Raw genomic sequence first — 15,538 nt, 5'->3', positions numbered from 1 at the left:
GCTTCCTAGTGATGTTCAGATCCAGATGCTTTTAAATGTTACTCTTGATACACATATTTTCTCATACATTATGACTACATTAAAACATTATGACTCATACATTATGACATACATTATGACTCACACTGTAAATGTGATGACCAAGTGCATACAAGTGTTAACTTAAATTCTACATTAACCTCTTCAACTACAATGCAAGTTACATTAAAACAAATATTGTATTAACAATAGTGCTTCCTCTTCAGGACTTTAAAAATATGGTCTTTGTCCATTTCATTCAAAAAAGGAAAGAAAATAGCATCTTAATATCTTAAAGCACCATTTACCAGACACGCGTATGGTTTTATCAGTTGAATAGGCTAATGTCTGCCAGTCAAGATTATCTGAAGACTAAATATCTAAGGCACTCTGTTGTAATTTCCGCCTTTAACACCAAGTGGCAGCAAAAGCTCACTATAATTATGTGTGTGTGTGTGTGTGTGTGTGTGTGTGTGTGTGTGTGTGTGTGTGTGTGTGTGTGTGTGTGTGTGTGTGTGTGTGTGTGTGTGTGTGTGTGTGTGTGTGTGTGCAGCCAGCATTTATAAATACTTAATGCCCTACCACTGTTGCAGTAGAAGTGAAAGGGGGGTGAACTTTACAGCCCAAATACAACAGTTCAATAGGATGTGACGTCATTCTGTGGGGGGTTGTCTCTATAGCCAGTGATGAACGGCATTTATAAGCTGGATCACTAGAACAAGCACCAATGAAAGAGAACACATTTTATTGGGACGGGTAACAGAATCTAAAACTGATATTAACATAGTTAAAAAATATTTTAATACAATGCACCACTGCCTGACTTTCGATACATTCTGAATACTCCCCCCCCCCAAATGCATTGCTAATATTACCTGTGAACCAGCTGGTGCACACTCAATCATGACTCAGCAGATCTTTGGAGCATCATGGAGAAGAGACAGGTGCAGGTGATGTTTAAAACATTCAATGTTAGAGATTACTGCGACTAAACCGACTAAATAAAGCTGTCACAGTTCACTTACTTCATCTATGTATTTCCTTGAGACATGCTTATTTTCCTCTTCTGTTTTAGTTTAATCTTTTTAAATAGTAAATATCTTAAATGTCTTTTTATTTTGTTTTAATGTCTCTTTCTGTCAATTTTGTTTGAGTTAATGTTATCTATTTCTTCTGAAAAGCACTTTGAGCTTTCTCAAAGTTTATCTTACATTAATCCTGTAACTTGAATGCTGTTTTTGTGATTAATCAGAGAACAATGAAGATTTATGTTGTCACTATTGCTGTCATTTCTGTAAGTATGTTGTTGCAGGTAATTAATAACTATGAACGTCGATGTTAATGTCTGAAAGGTTCCATTGATTTCCCCTCCTATTCTATCAGTATTTTATTCTGAATATTTCAAAAGTATCTGTCCCTGACTGACATCTGAATGATTAATTACAAACACGTTGCATGATTTGCATAATCCAAAATACATTTATTGGAATACACATTTGATTATCCAACCTCAACAGCTAAAGCTTCTGAAATACTGGAGCCATGACTCGGCAGAAAATATAAATGTAAAAACACAGGGAATCGGTTCAGAAGCTTGGCAACAAGAACACACTCACATACACACCGCCGATTATGACTGCAGTGCTTTTGACTCTATTCTGTGGGGGCACTTCATCCTTGCTGCAGTGTGACGCCTCGGACAATACTCAGACATTTTTACACAGCACGCTGCACATGTACTGTAAAGTCACCTGTCATTCTGTAACTGTCCCCATCCTGTAGTGCACCGTTACTCTGCGGTTTCTGCTGTGTGTGTGTGTGTGTGTGTGTGTGTGTCATGTCAGGCAGCCCAAATTTTGCACTGGGACTCCTTAGCAGCTCCACTAGAACTGCAGGGCTCTGGGACATCTGCAATGCAGAAGTCTATATATAGCCGTGGAGTTACAGGGAGAGAGAGGGGGAGAGAGGGAGACACAGACAGACAAACAGACAGGAGGACAGAGAGGAAGGACAAGAAAGAAAGAAACAATGAATAATAAGAGTGAACCTTGAACTGAAAATGAGCTGGAAACTAATTCGAGGCCGACAGAATGCAACTTTCTCCAATGGTGAATGTTAACTTTTACAACTTAAACCAAGTCAGTTCCTGATTTGTGCACACTAAAAGCTATACAACACTTAATTTTCTTCAGTAACCCCCAGAACCACCAAGCCAACCAAGAGTCCACTTAGGATGTCAGCACTTGCAGTCGCAAGGTCACAGTGAAGTGAAGTTGTCAGTATCTCTGTGTTTAACTCACTTAAAAGAGGAAATGGAATTACTTGCTTGTGGACTCCCAGCAACAGCAACAGGGAAGGGTGATTGTTAAATGCTGAGGTTGAGTATTTATTGCTTTATCTCGGAGGGTCTTGGGAGGGCAGCGGAGGAGGAGGGGAGCAGTTCAATTATATATGCGCCTCCACAACAACAGAATCTGCTGACGGCAGAGCTCAGCACACACACAGCAGCGGCACGGCCACATCAAGGACGACTCCAGTCCGGCCAGCAGCAGGCCGCGGGCACACAGAGGTGTGGGAATGATCAGACTCTTGAGTTTTCAATAAATCTCCCCTCTGTGACTCTTCTTCGAAGCGGTCCATGCCGAGTCATAACTCTCCTTGTGTCACGGCCGAACGATAGAGCATCAATCATTCTGAGTCCAGCATGCAGCGCCGCAAGGGCTTTAACACAACATGGTTTTAAGTATTGATTTGCTGTTATGCACAAATGATGAATTTTTGATGATTGTTGTTTTCATTGTAACGGTGGCAATATTTTAACATCACAGTTAATGATGTAGAGGCTGATTACCAAGCACTGTCTTTAATTTGAATGATGTATAATTTAAGGGAAACGTTTCACACCAAGGGAAACACTCTTATTTGTTTACTTGCAGAGAGATAGAGAAGATTGATACCACCCTCCTCTTCTCATCAGAATCTCAGCAAGAAAGCTGAGAGTCATGACCTTTGGATAGAAATACACTAAAAGATGCAAACGTGCAGGTATACTAAATACAAAGATCCTTATCTCTAATGCTGTATTATGGTGATCTAACTTCTTATCGAGTGTTACACGTCCAGAGAAACGTGTGTTACTTTTCATTTAACACTTTAACCAAAACATTTGTCCTTGCTTCTTTCCCTGTGTTTTTCTGACAGATTTATTGATTGTGTGTTTGTGCTGATAATGTTTTTGCCACTTTGCTGATTCTCCCTCCTACACACACACACACACACACACACACACACACACACACACACACACACACACACACACACACACACACACACACACACACACACACACACACACACACACACACACACAGGACTACGATGTGTGAGCAGCTGTGGTGGGCGAGCGTTTGCAACTGTCATCCATCTTAGCCATCCCCATCTTTCACCTCTGGGTGCAGGCAGGCAGAAGCTGAGATGAGCTGATAGCGACACCCAGCCGACATTATGTAGCTCCGTCCATCAATGAGAAGGTGTTGAATTCAGCCTAAGGGCTGAGGAGGCAGGCGGATTGGGGCTGGAAGTAGACAGTTTGTTTTAGTGTACTTCTGAGTGAGTAAAGGTAAATAAGTAGACAGCTATAACTGATCGAGACCTGAATATGGTAGTTGCAAGAGGCGGCTGTAGCTCATGAGTGGTCGTCCTGCAAGGTAGCCGGTTCGATCCCTGGTCTCCCCATAGTTTGCATGTCGAAGTGTCCTTGAGCAAGACACTGAACCCCCAGCTGCTCCCCGGGCGCCTCTCAGCAGCCCACTGCTCCTAAATTGCTATTGACGGGTTAAATACAGAAAGCAAATTACATGTACGTATGTATGTAATATGCCGACGTAATTAAGTTTAAGTAATTGAAACATCAGTTGGCCTTTTTCGCAGAAGCCTTTTTGACATGTGACAGTGGGAAAAGCATAGGTGCAAATTATAAACGGAATGATGAATTGCATTTTGCGGCTTTAGTTTAAAGCTCCTGGTGTATTGTGCAAGAATAAATCTGATTACCGACAGACATAACCAGACTATGAGCAACTTTTGAATAGTCATGCTAGCTTCACGATTTGGATTGTCGAAATAGGTAACCAGGAAAGAAGTGCATAACACTACCGTCCTTGAGAAAAAAATAAAATAAAAAAAAGTCAAGCTGCCACATTTCTTCATTCATTCAAGTTATTTGTCTTTTGTCGCTAAACTTTTTACTGAAATTAGGTCCCATGTGCCATGATGGCCTTGCAGTCAACTGCAGGACTCCTGCTCCTGTAAAATCAGGCGTAAATAGGTACACAATTGTGGTGGAAGGATATTATCATAATTTCCTTTTTATTTATTTATTCACATCTATTTCATAACATTAAAAACGCAGAGCTGCAGTGAATGTTTGGTTCATAAATGTCTTTATTTGGCTTTGAGGGGAATATCACTGCATGAGATAGCAGCACGTATACAGTCACAGTTGTATAGCAGAGGTCTGGAAAGTGTCAGCACTCCTCAACCTCTCAACAAACAAGTGAGATGGAGGGGAACACATCTTTTATTTTAACTGTCAGTTATGATTAAGGCAAATTTCTTAATTGAACACACAACAAGCAAAACATCTATCCCATCCAGCAGATATTCAAGCTCGAAGACTCAGGCCATGCATTCATGCCATTGGTTGATTTATTTGTCAAACAGAAATTCCCAGAGGACGAACTAATAAACATGAGTGAAATAAAGCAGTTCAGTGTAAAGTGACAGAAGGGGTGATGGTGAAAGTAGTAGCCCTTATATGCGACTCTGTACCATTCAGCTACATCTCCAGCGGCTTCTGCCCTCCTGCCACTTACAGTCTGAGCTGAGGGCCGTCAGTGTCATCATCAGCTGCCTGACACCGACAGCCACGCTTTCCTTCACCTCAAATCCTTTATCCAGCTACATTAAACAAAAGCACCACTACATTTGTATGAGGAGAAATTAAAAGGGTTGGTTTTACAAATGTAGGGAAAGAAGAATAGACTTGCAGATCAATATTCAACTCTGGCAGGCGTGATGGCCGATACATACATTGACAAATGAATCAATCAAAGAATCAAAAATATACATATATTGCGGCAATTTAAACTCTACATTTTCATTCCCAAAGATGCACTCCCTCACGGAGAAGTTTCAGCACTCCTCTTTTCCAGCAACTGGAAACACCACCCGCCCTCCCAACACATTTGTATATACAGTTTTTCTGAGCTCCATTATTGCCGTGCTGTGACACTGCAGTGAATTAAAGAGAATGAGAAAGGGGCTTCAATGGTAAGTGGTACATTTCCATCTGTCATGGTGGGATGAGATGCAGAACTAGAGAGCAATGGAAAAGGGTGGAAGAACGAGGGGAGTGAAAAGCATTCACCTTCTGTGGGAAGTGTGGGGTTGAACTCACAGTTCCAAGAGAAGCAGTCTTTCCTCTCAACGTTCCTGTATAACGAGCCGACAATTAGGAATGAGCTGGTAGAGCTTCGGCCGATGATGAAATCGCTTTTAACTTACAGTACTCTCCAACTTTTATATGTAAAAATCAAATAGCACCGTTAAAGTTGGACTGGCTGACTCAAAAAGTGTTGCTTTCAAGGTTTTGATTGCTCTTACTGTAAATATTGATCATTAATGGCACATTTATCGTTACTTCACGTGAGGAAAAACCTGTTTCAGACTAAAGAAAATGAGCTTTCTGCACCTCCCTTTGCAATTATGTGATGACAAATAATGAAGACCTCTGCAGAGTGTGTTTGTGACCTAAACTCTTCTGTCACTGTAATACGTCTATTTCCTTCCAAAGCTCCTTCTCCACCTAATAAAGCTGAATCACTTCTGAATTACAGAGCAAACAGAGACGGAAAAACGCCGACGGTGTGCAGAGCTGTGTTTGACAGAGATGATGTGACCAGAGACCAGATCTGTATAAGTGATTGGAATGAGGATGAGGAATGTGTTATTGATAATGATGAAGATGATGTTGACACTAGCGGTTTAGCTCTTGCTGGTTTTCCCGGCGGGGCTCTCCTTCTTCTTCTCCTTTTCTTTCTGCTTCTCATCCTCGTCCTCTTCCTCTTCCTCCTCCTCTCCCTCACCTTCCTCCTGGTCATCGCCATCCTCTCCCTCCTCTTTGTTCTCCTCTCCCTCCTCCTCATCCTCCTCGTCCTCCTCCACCTCTTCTTCGGCCTCCTCCTCCTCCTCCTCAGGCTTGGCCTCAGACTTCCTGTAGGCTCCGAGGCCGTAGGAGCGGGCTGACATGTAGGAGAAGCCCTGGTAGCCCGACTGGACCATGGCCCCGCCAACGGAGCTGAGGCGGCACTCCTCGCCTTCCAGCAGCTTCCTGCTCGGACAGAAAGAGAGACGGGCGTGGGACAAGAGACGATGACACCTCTAGTCTGGTTTCGTTACTAAAATTATCTCTGTGTCTCTCTGCTGAGGGATCTAATGTCACTGGAGTATCAGTGGCACCTCTGCTCTGTTTTGGTATATTGTCCAAAAAACATAACCACAGATGCTGAGTACGGTTTCCCATTGTATCTCTTTCATTCATCGATCTTAATACAGTGGGAGAAGAACTGATTGTTGATGCGAGCATTTTAAACCACACTTTCAAAAGGGAAAGGACATCATTATTATTAGGGGAGGGGGGCAGTTACTGCTGAGATAAACAGGGGTTGTGGGTAAAGAGAGAGGGGTATTTATACAGTTACACACTATAAACCTTAAAAACAGGCCACCAGAAAAAATGCTTAAAATAAATGCTGGAGTGAAACTCATTGTAGTAGTGACTGAATTTCCCAGGACATATCAGCTGGAAACATGTCGCTAGAATCTTAAACAATTCAACAGAAATAAAATAAAAACTCTTGTATTGTTTGTAATGTAGCCCACCTGTAGGCAGCGATCTCAATGTCCAGCGCCATCTTGACATTCAGCAGGTCCTGGTACTCACGCAGGTGACGGGACATTTCTCCTTTGGTGCTGCGCAGAGCCGCCTCCAGCTGCTGGATGGTATCCTACAGACACACACAGTCGTATGATGAAATACTAATAATTCATGCTCTCTTTGAATACAGGTAGATTGATACGTTTTTACTTTTGTCTTGATTCATGAAAGACACATAACCAGGGTGTGTCCTTCATCAGGGTCCACCGTGTCCTTGAGACTTAAATGGATGAGTCTGATGTCTCCGGCCGAATTCAAGATTATTGTTAATTGTCTCTGTTACCCAGTTTTACCCTTATGGGGCACATTATAAGTATTTTTATTAATGATTTATCTGCTGCCATGCAGGTCTCCATTTAGCAAACGTCTCCCATACCTGTTTAATTCAAGGTTAATCAAATCATAACACACATTAAAACATCTCACTGCCACGGGTCATTGCCGTACCTGCATGTCTCCCATTTCATTGCTGTGTCGATCCTCCATCTCTGCAATCTGCCTCTCCAGGGCCTCGTTGTGGCCCCTGAGGGCCTCGATCTCCAGGGTGCGGGCCTGCACCTGCCTGCGGTACTCGCTCAGCTCCTCCTTTGAGTGCTTGACGGCGTCCTGGTTGCGGGCGGCGGCCTCGTTCACGCTGGCGAACTTGGAGCGGTACCAGTCTTCTGCCTGGACCTGGTTCCTGGCCGACAGGTTCTCATACTGAACCCGGATGTCCTTCAGGGCGGCAGTCAGGTCCGGTTTGCTGCCCATGTCCATCTCCACTGACATCTGGATGTGGGAGAGGAGACAAACAGAGAGGCGTAAAGTAACATTTGTCAATAATTGCAGCACCAAGCAAAACTTGAATAATCAATAAGCCTTATATTTCCAAGAATAGACACTATGTATGTGAGTATACATTTAGAAAACTGCATAGTTGTTCACATTCTGCAGTTTTAGTCTATACTGTTTTTGTATACTACATTATTTTAAGTTGATTTGACTGATTATTTGTTCCTGCTCTTTTAACAGCAGGGACTGTTGGAAAATACTGAAACACACTGTTTTGCAAAACTAATTCAATTTGACCAGAGATGACAAAAAAATGCCTTTTCAAGCCACAATGGGCATCTCCTCTCTGGGCCTCTCTTCTGGTGACATGTACAGTATACTGTGTTGATGCGCTGCTGCAGGGCAGTTTAATCGACTGCTGACTCGGACTTCTCTGCTGCCATGAGAGCTGTGCTGTCAATAGCTTACATGGCAATTATATTCCCTATAGGGAAGAGGAGAGACCCCGGAGAAATCTACCCAGCAACCATAAGTCCACTGCATGATTTAACAGTTACCTATTGCACATTCAATACATTGATTTCTGCTCAAAGTTGCAGTGATGGTTGCTGCTGCACTCATTTAATACATCTCACATACTGAAACGTTTTGTCAAACAGTGACAGTATTTTCTCTGTCGCGCTGCAGTTAAATCAGCCTTTAGCTTGTAAACTACACACATAACTGCTTGCCGGTGTAGTTCAGTAGTGGGCTTGTCCTGCCAGCTGCTCCTCCGGGACGACCACACCCCTGGATAATGCGCTATTTCTCCGCATTTTCTCCCTCCCCCCTCTGCCCCCCTCCCCTCCCTTAATGAAAATATCGCCGATACCCCCAAACACTTCGCCAGGTCGGCTTAAGGCGCAAAGTCTACAATGACCTTGTTGCGCTTAGAGTATTTATGTTTGAAGTGACACCACTGTAACATTAATATTCCCAAAGAGAATTCAGATTTACGGCATACTTTGCAGCCTACCAGCACTGACATACTCACACAAAAACAATCTCTACAAATCAAACCATCTTAAAGTTTGAGCGGGGGCGTGGCGCTCGAGAAACCCAAATGAATGAGAGGAGGAGGAGGGAGGGAAGGAACTGCAGTGCCATCAATTACCAAGTGCGCAATATTTAGTTGGAGGAGGACGCAGTTTGTCTTGCACACAGAAAACGAACAGGTTATTCAAGTCCTGTAAAACTGTGGGAGACTGCCTCATATATAAACAATATATTTGACTAAATATGATTACCTGTGTATAGGTGATTTATTTCACACCAATAATGTTATCTGGTGAATGTTAAAGTATATTGAAGTCATTGGGGAATGCAGGTAACCGCCCATCAAGTTTGATACAGACACTGTGAAGTCAGTCCACAAGCCTCAGTTCCATGGAGCAATATTACATTCATGTTGGTTTATGGTAAAACGTGTGTGGATGTGATATTGGAAAAAAACTGAACGCCATAAAGAGTGAGGAGTATTTGTGGAAGTGTGGCATTGGAAACTAGTGGTTGATAATCTGACAAGTGGCCTTGGGTCTCTGAGTTTGGACCTCCTCGGCCACCAGAACACAGCGGGAGGGTTACCTGAGTGGCCTGCAGAGACGCCTGCAGCTCCTGCAGCTCCTCCTCATGAACTTTCCTGAGGAAGGCGATCTCGTCCAGCAGCGACTCCACTTTCTTCTCCAGCTCCAGGCGCGCCAGGGTGGCGTCGTCCACGTCCTTCCGGTAGCCCTTCAGGGTGTTCTCCGCCTCCTCGCGCAGCTTGGTCTCCTCCTCCAGCTTCTCCCTCACGTGCTCCAGCGTATCGTTCATCTGCACGCAGTCCAGGTGCATCTGGCTCCTCTCGTGCGTCAGCTCCTCCACGCGCGCCCGCAGCTCGCGGATCTCCTGCTCGTACAGCTCGTGCAGGCGCGATGGCTCGTTGTGGCGCTGCCGCAGCATCGTGACCTCCGCCTCCAGGACTTTGTTCTGCTGCTCCAGGTTGTGCACTTTCTCTATGAAGGACACGAAGCGGTCGTTGAGGCCCTGCAGCTGCTCCTTCTCGTTGGTGCGGACGATCTTGAGCTCGTTGGTGACCGCGGTGGACTGGGTAAGGTCCATGGAGGAATCCGGCATGGAGGAGAAGACGCGGCCAGAAGCCACTGTCCTGCGGTAGTTGGTGGAGGACATGGCGGAGGGGGAACCATAAGTGCGGTGGCTGCTGCGGTATCCCGCAGGGTGCAGGCGGGACGGGCTGCTGCTGCTGCTGCTGCCCAGACCCACGCGGCCGGACCGGGGGGCATCTCCGAAGATCTTCCGATAGGAGCTGCTGCTGTAAATGTCGCTGGAGTAACTCATGTTTCCTTTACCCTGGTGGTGTCCGGTCCCACTGCTCTGTACGGGGGAGAGAGAGAGAGAGAGAGGGAGAGAGAGAGAGAGAGAGAGAGAGAGAGAGAGAGAGAGAGAGAGAGAGAGAGTGTGTGTGGAGTTCAGGAGTGTGTGAGGGTGAGGGTGTGTGAGCGAGAGACAAAGTGAGATGCGAGTGATGTCTGGCCCGGGCAGGTGCCTTTATAGGGAAGGCGCCGGCGCATCATTTGACGCAGGGACAACAGAAGATGGGGGGAAACCTGCAAGCTTTTGCAGAAAGCCTGCACTCTCTGGGGAGACACGAGTTCACTCATGCAGACCCTCTTCTCTGCCTTGTGGCTCATGCATCAACACAAAATTACTGAAACACGTTTCGCATGAGGGCTTTATTGTGGCCGGTTTGACCTGAGAGCTTATTTGAACTTCACTTTCATTAAGTTATTAACTCGCCCTTTCGTTTCTTGTTATGACTTAATAATACAATCACGTTATAATAGAATCACGTGTAATCTAATTTTCCCCGGTACATGTATCATCCCACTGGACTATCTCATGTTACATTCGTCCACTGTCCACTGTCATTGCAGTTTTTCTTTGCTGTCCCAGCAGAATGGCAAACAGGATCGATGCGTGAGCTGTGCGCCAGAGTTTGTTTTTGGTGCTGCAGTCTGCAGCCCTCATCCCCCCAGACCTCCGCAATATCGGAATACGGGATGAGACTCATTATAGTGGTCTGGTTCTTGCACTCCCACATTATCGCAGCCTCATTTGCAGCCCTGTATCGTGATGGGTTGGTAGATCGTAAATTGGATGTAACCGTGACCTCCTGACGGTGATCGTCATATTCCATCACAACAAAACACGCCATTACATAGATGAGAACAATATTAAGTTCTGATTTTTCCACAAACAACACTGCAGTCCTCGTTATAAGTCATCGCAAGCATCAACAATGAATGTTCCCCTTAAAAGGTGTAAAGCAGATTTCCCAGATAGCCAAAGATGGATAGAAGTTGATCCTTTATTGAGTTTACATTATATCTAAATATGACGTATAGAGTTGTCCTAAAAAGAGTGAGTATCTCTGTTGATACAAAGTCATGTCTTGCCTGTGTGGCATTTAATAAGACTGCGCAGAGCTGTCGCTGGCCTTGGTCCTGATCCAGGAGGAGGACCACGCCCAGGAACCCCCCACCTCCAGGACTGCAGCCTCACCTCCGAACACCGCACACGGCGCCTCTAGTGCTGCTGTTCACGCTGCCAGTCTGGAAAACAGCCCAAACAGTGAAAAATGTGCAACAACACAGCCACTGCCAAGTCATCCTCCTCCGGCCATTTCCGTTGATGCTACCGTTACAATGGGGAAAAAAAGAAACAGCTGCCATCTCATCAGTGTTTTTGTTTTTTAGTGCATGGAATATAGTTTTTCCACTGCAAATAAAATAAACCAGAAGTCAGCTGCTTTATTTGGCCTTACCTCAGTAGGAGAAAGTATTGTGCAGTAACAACGTATCCACGACAAAACATTACAGTCAGTCTTACATTCTTGTTTTTTAAACATAGCAAGGGTGTTATTAATGTGGTCCAAACTCTAGATTCTTCTTTTGTTCTAGACAGGGATATCTATGACAAGAAAACTGGAAATTATCACAATATGTGTAATATATTTAAACAAAACGTATGCATTGGATTTGGAACTCAGTAAGCAACATAAACAATGTCAACATTGTAAATAGATGACATTGGAAGGAGTCTTTTGCTTTTTACTATATTAACCACTAGAGGGTGGTCATGCATCGGTGTGGTGCTTCACCTGAGCTGATGCTGAGCACTGTAAACAAGAGTCACAGCCTCATTATTATTACAGGGTACCACTTTCATGTTATAACTTCTTCATACTGAGGTACTTGCCTTCAGTTTAAAAGGTGCTCCAACTAATGCAGTCCAACACACACGTCTTGCACTAGATCTCTATGAAGGTTATTATGTTTAGCTTTTGTTTTTACATATTTTAGAGATGCATTGATTCAAATGATCATTTTGGAGGATGTAGTTTGGTGCTGTTGAACTGTATTGTGTTGTACAGGCAGGTGTTTATGTCGACCACCCCATTTATAGCAATGAGGTTATGGCTAAATAAACACCTCTAATTGTATAGTTGTGGAACTGGATATAATGTAGACACATAATCATGCATTTAAGCCTACAGGCAGTGGCCTGCAGGCCTATAATAGACTTGGTCTTGGTATTGGTCAGCCACCAAGGTCATTCAGCTGGACAGTTTTCATCTAAAGCATTACTGCAGATATTCAAACACACTGTTCACACAGCTCACGTTTCACGCAGTGAGGTGTAAAAACTCAACACAAGATTACAGTTCAAGACTCAGAAATATTGTAGGTCTGTGTGTATGTTGTGGGCACGTACATCTGTTTACATATTCACATGGGGACAAATAGCACGTCCCCATTACTTTAATTATAACATTTTAGGGCGAAAATGGTTTTGGGTAAGGTCAGGTATAATTTAAGATCAGGTTTAGGTTTAGGTGTAGGCCAAGGTTAGGGTTAGGATTAGGGTTCAGGTTATAGTTCGGATAAATCTCTAGGAAGTTAATGTAAACCGATGTAATGTGCTCAAAAGTAACAAAAAAAACCTACTGTGTGTGTGTGTGTGTGTGTTCCTAACTCAGCAGGAAATGACAGGTAGATAGAACTGCCTGATTTTGAGCGTTATGTGTCCCTGCAGCCTCCCTGTCGCCTAATAGTACTACATTAATACTGAGAAAACAGTGCAATGACTGTAAATAAACAAAACCGCAGTTAGCAGCCTTTAGAATGCAGACAGTGCCTGGCTGAACTTCGCATTAAATATGCTGTGTGTTTTACAACAAAAAACAGGAAGAGGGCGCTGGTCTTCCAGCAGAAACAGACAGGAAGCTTTCAGAGATTGTGGCAATGGAAAATGGTGGAACAAGTGATAGAAAAACAACCTCTAATATATACAGTATATATGTATCCTCTTCAGAGTAAAGAGGAAACAACACAAAGACACGTAGAGCAATGCAAGGTAATACACATTTTTAATAAACAGCAGATATATTGACATTGCATTCCATTTTTTTCAATCAGATCCACGGCCCCTTCGCTGTGCAAATGCAATGCATACTCTTAAACCTTTCTGTCTGCTACTCTCTGAAATCAAATTTTAGTTTCTTCCAAAAATTAGATCATATTTATGTGCAGTCAGTGACAGTTTGAGCTCCTTGGACGCTTTGACAGCCTGATGGAGTAGCAGCAGAGTCAATTAAAGTTGCTACAGCTCCGCTAACTGAAGGTCCATCTCCAGAGCTGCTCCCCATCCTCCACACAAAGAATGCTCCTGGTGGTCGGAGGAGGAGGAAAGGAATAGTTGTTTTATTGTCTCTGCCATTTTAGATTCAATTCAATAAACAAAACGGATCGTACAGCCACCAATCAGTGTCACAGTAAACACACAAAAGACCAATGAAAACTGTAGGTCGACGGCAATACTGATTATGCTCGCGGTGTTATTTTGATCGGCTCTCAGAGTATTCTAGCCATCCTGTTAGTTCATCATTTTTTTGTTGTAAATGATGACCTTGAATTTACAAATGCCCTCCTATTTGTTGGAGAATGTGGTCAGATCGTACACCTCTAAAAGTCTCTGAATATAATTTATCGGTAGGGAGTGAAAGACATATTAAGTCCCTCACTCTACATGCTGTAACATCATGTGCTGAGGGTGGAAATAATATGATTTATGTACCATGTCCCCCCCAGTGGGATTCAAACACAGTTACCCTCCCTTCACCAGCCTGCTATTCTAACCTTTCTCCTTCTGCTGTCCCAGCCGCTGCTGCTGCCAGCACAGCCACACTATCCTTACTGTGGTTTCAGCTAATAGACTTGTAAACACTGTTCCCCATGGCAGCTCACTTCAGCTGTTCAACTGCAGCACAACATTCAGAATGAGCCTGAAGAAAGCAACATTATCATTGAATGGGGCTCAGTTAGTGTGGTCCACCTGCTTTCACTTATTTATTGAACTCAGTGCTGCAAGGGAACTATTGTGCTGCATACACTAATGTCTAATCCTTGAGAGGCATTATTTTCTTTACATATATAATGGCATCTAATAACTCAGAAATTCCCAGATTGTCCCGACAAAACCGTCTCCAGCAGCCCTGCAATTTGAAACTTGTTTCCCTTTGGTGCTTAGATATGCCAGGTGTTACTCACTGAGCGAGGGTTTCTGTGAAGAGCTTTACTACGTGTCACATACAGGCCACTCAGCCCCCTCACTTTTGTTCTGTCTTGGATGCACCGATCTTGTCTGATGTGCACTCTTCACTCAGATCCCCCGGGATACCTCTTTTCAGCATGCAGACCATCCCCTCCATCTGTTTGCATATACACACACACATATGCAAACCACACAAAAACACACACCTCAAATATTTACCTCTTGATCCGAGCGGCCGGCTGTGATGGAGGATGAGCATATAAGGCAGCTGTCACTCAGCCACTTGTATCCGGCTCCTGCAGGATTTCTGCTGAGGTGATGAAATCCACTAGGGGCTCAGATTAATGCGTTCGCTTTGAATATGTAACATGATATGTGCCATCTACTGCTCATTGATCTTTTTTAATTAGTTTCCAGTGAGACACTGTGGACCACCTTCAAAATGGTGGATGATATACAGTTTGACAGACTACATATTTATTGTAAAACACATTACAATCAATATATTACTCAAGTTAGATTGTCATAATGAACAAATTTTCCCTCATATGGAGTTGTGTATGTGTCTCATAGTCCAGCGTTATCATTCACACCTTTTATTTTCCACAGCAGACATTTTGACTCGTCAAAGGTATGGTACAGCTACAACTAGAAAGTTGCACTCAGTATTGTGGGATTGAATGAATACTACCCACAATTGCTAATGAGACACTAATGGGGTTGTAAGTCGTCGCAAAACCCATTTTATTCAAACAAAAAACAAGCAACAATGTATGCAGGCAATTGTCTAGAAGTAGTTGTCTAAGACATTTCATACAATCTTGCCAACAAATAAAATAAAATCTCCAAGATTTCTGCACGCGTAGCAGAGGTGATGTACTCAGCAGTGTGTACTGATAGTTCTGTTAGCGGTTAGCTGTCCCCTAATGTACTCAACGTGCACAATACCAACATGTGCTTTTTCATGAAAATGAAGAATAAACACGTGTCAAAGTAAACAACAAAACAGTTGTTTAAAAAAGGAAAACGTGTATTTGTGTGAAATACAAACCGAGTATCAAATATCATGCAGTGATTAGTATTACTACTAAAAACCATCAG

At 43.5% G+C, this 15,538-nt stretch overlaps 1 protein-coding gene across 1 annotated transcript; it reads right to left on the bottom strand.

Annotated features, from left to right (window-relative positions):
• Positions 1 to 5,279: 5,279 nt before the first annotated feature.
• Positions 5,280 to 10,162, bottom strand: neff1 (neuronal intermediate filament family member 1; the record flags this gene model as incomplete). Its single annotated transcript, XM_079221907.1, has 4 exons — positions 5,280 to 6,409; positions 6,961 to 7,085; positions 7,463 to 7,783; positions 9,410 to 10,162. The coding sequence occupies 4 exons, from the start codon at positions 10,160 to 10,162 to the stop codon at positions 6,064 to 6,066; spliced, it is 1,545 nt and encodes a 514-aa protein (XP_079078033.1). The 3' UTR covers positions 5,280 to 6,063.
• Between the last annotated feature and the right edge of the window lie 5,376 nt (positions 10,163 to 15,538).

Source organism: Taurulus bubalis (genome assembly GCF_910589615.1).
Source record: "Taurulus bubalis genome assembly, chromosome: 8".
Lineage (NCBI taxonomy): Eukaryota > Metazoa > Chordata > Actinopteri > Perciformes > Cottidae > Taurulus > Taurulus bubalis.
The sequence above is the reverse complement of the archived record's forward strand: the minus strand, read 5'-3'. Positions and strand labels throughout refer to the sequence as shown.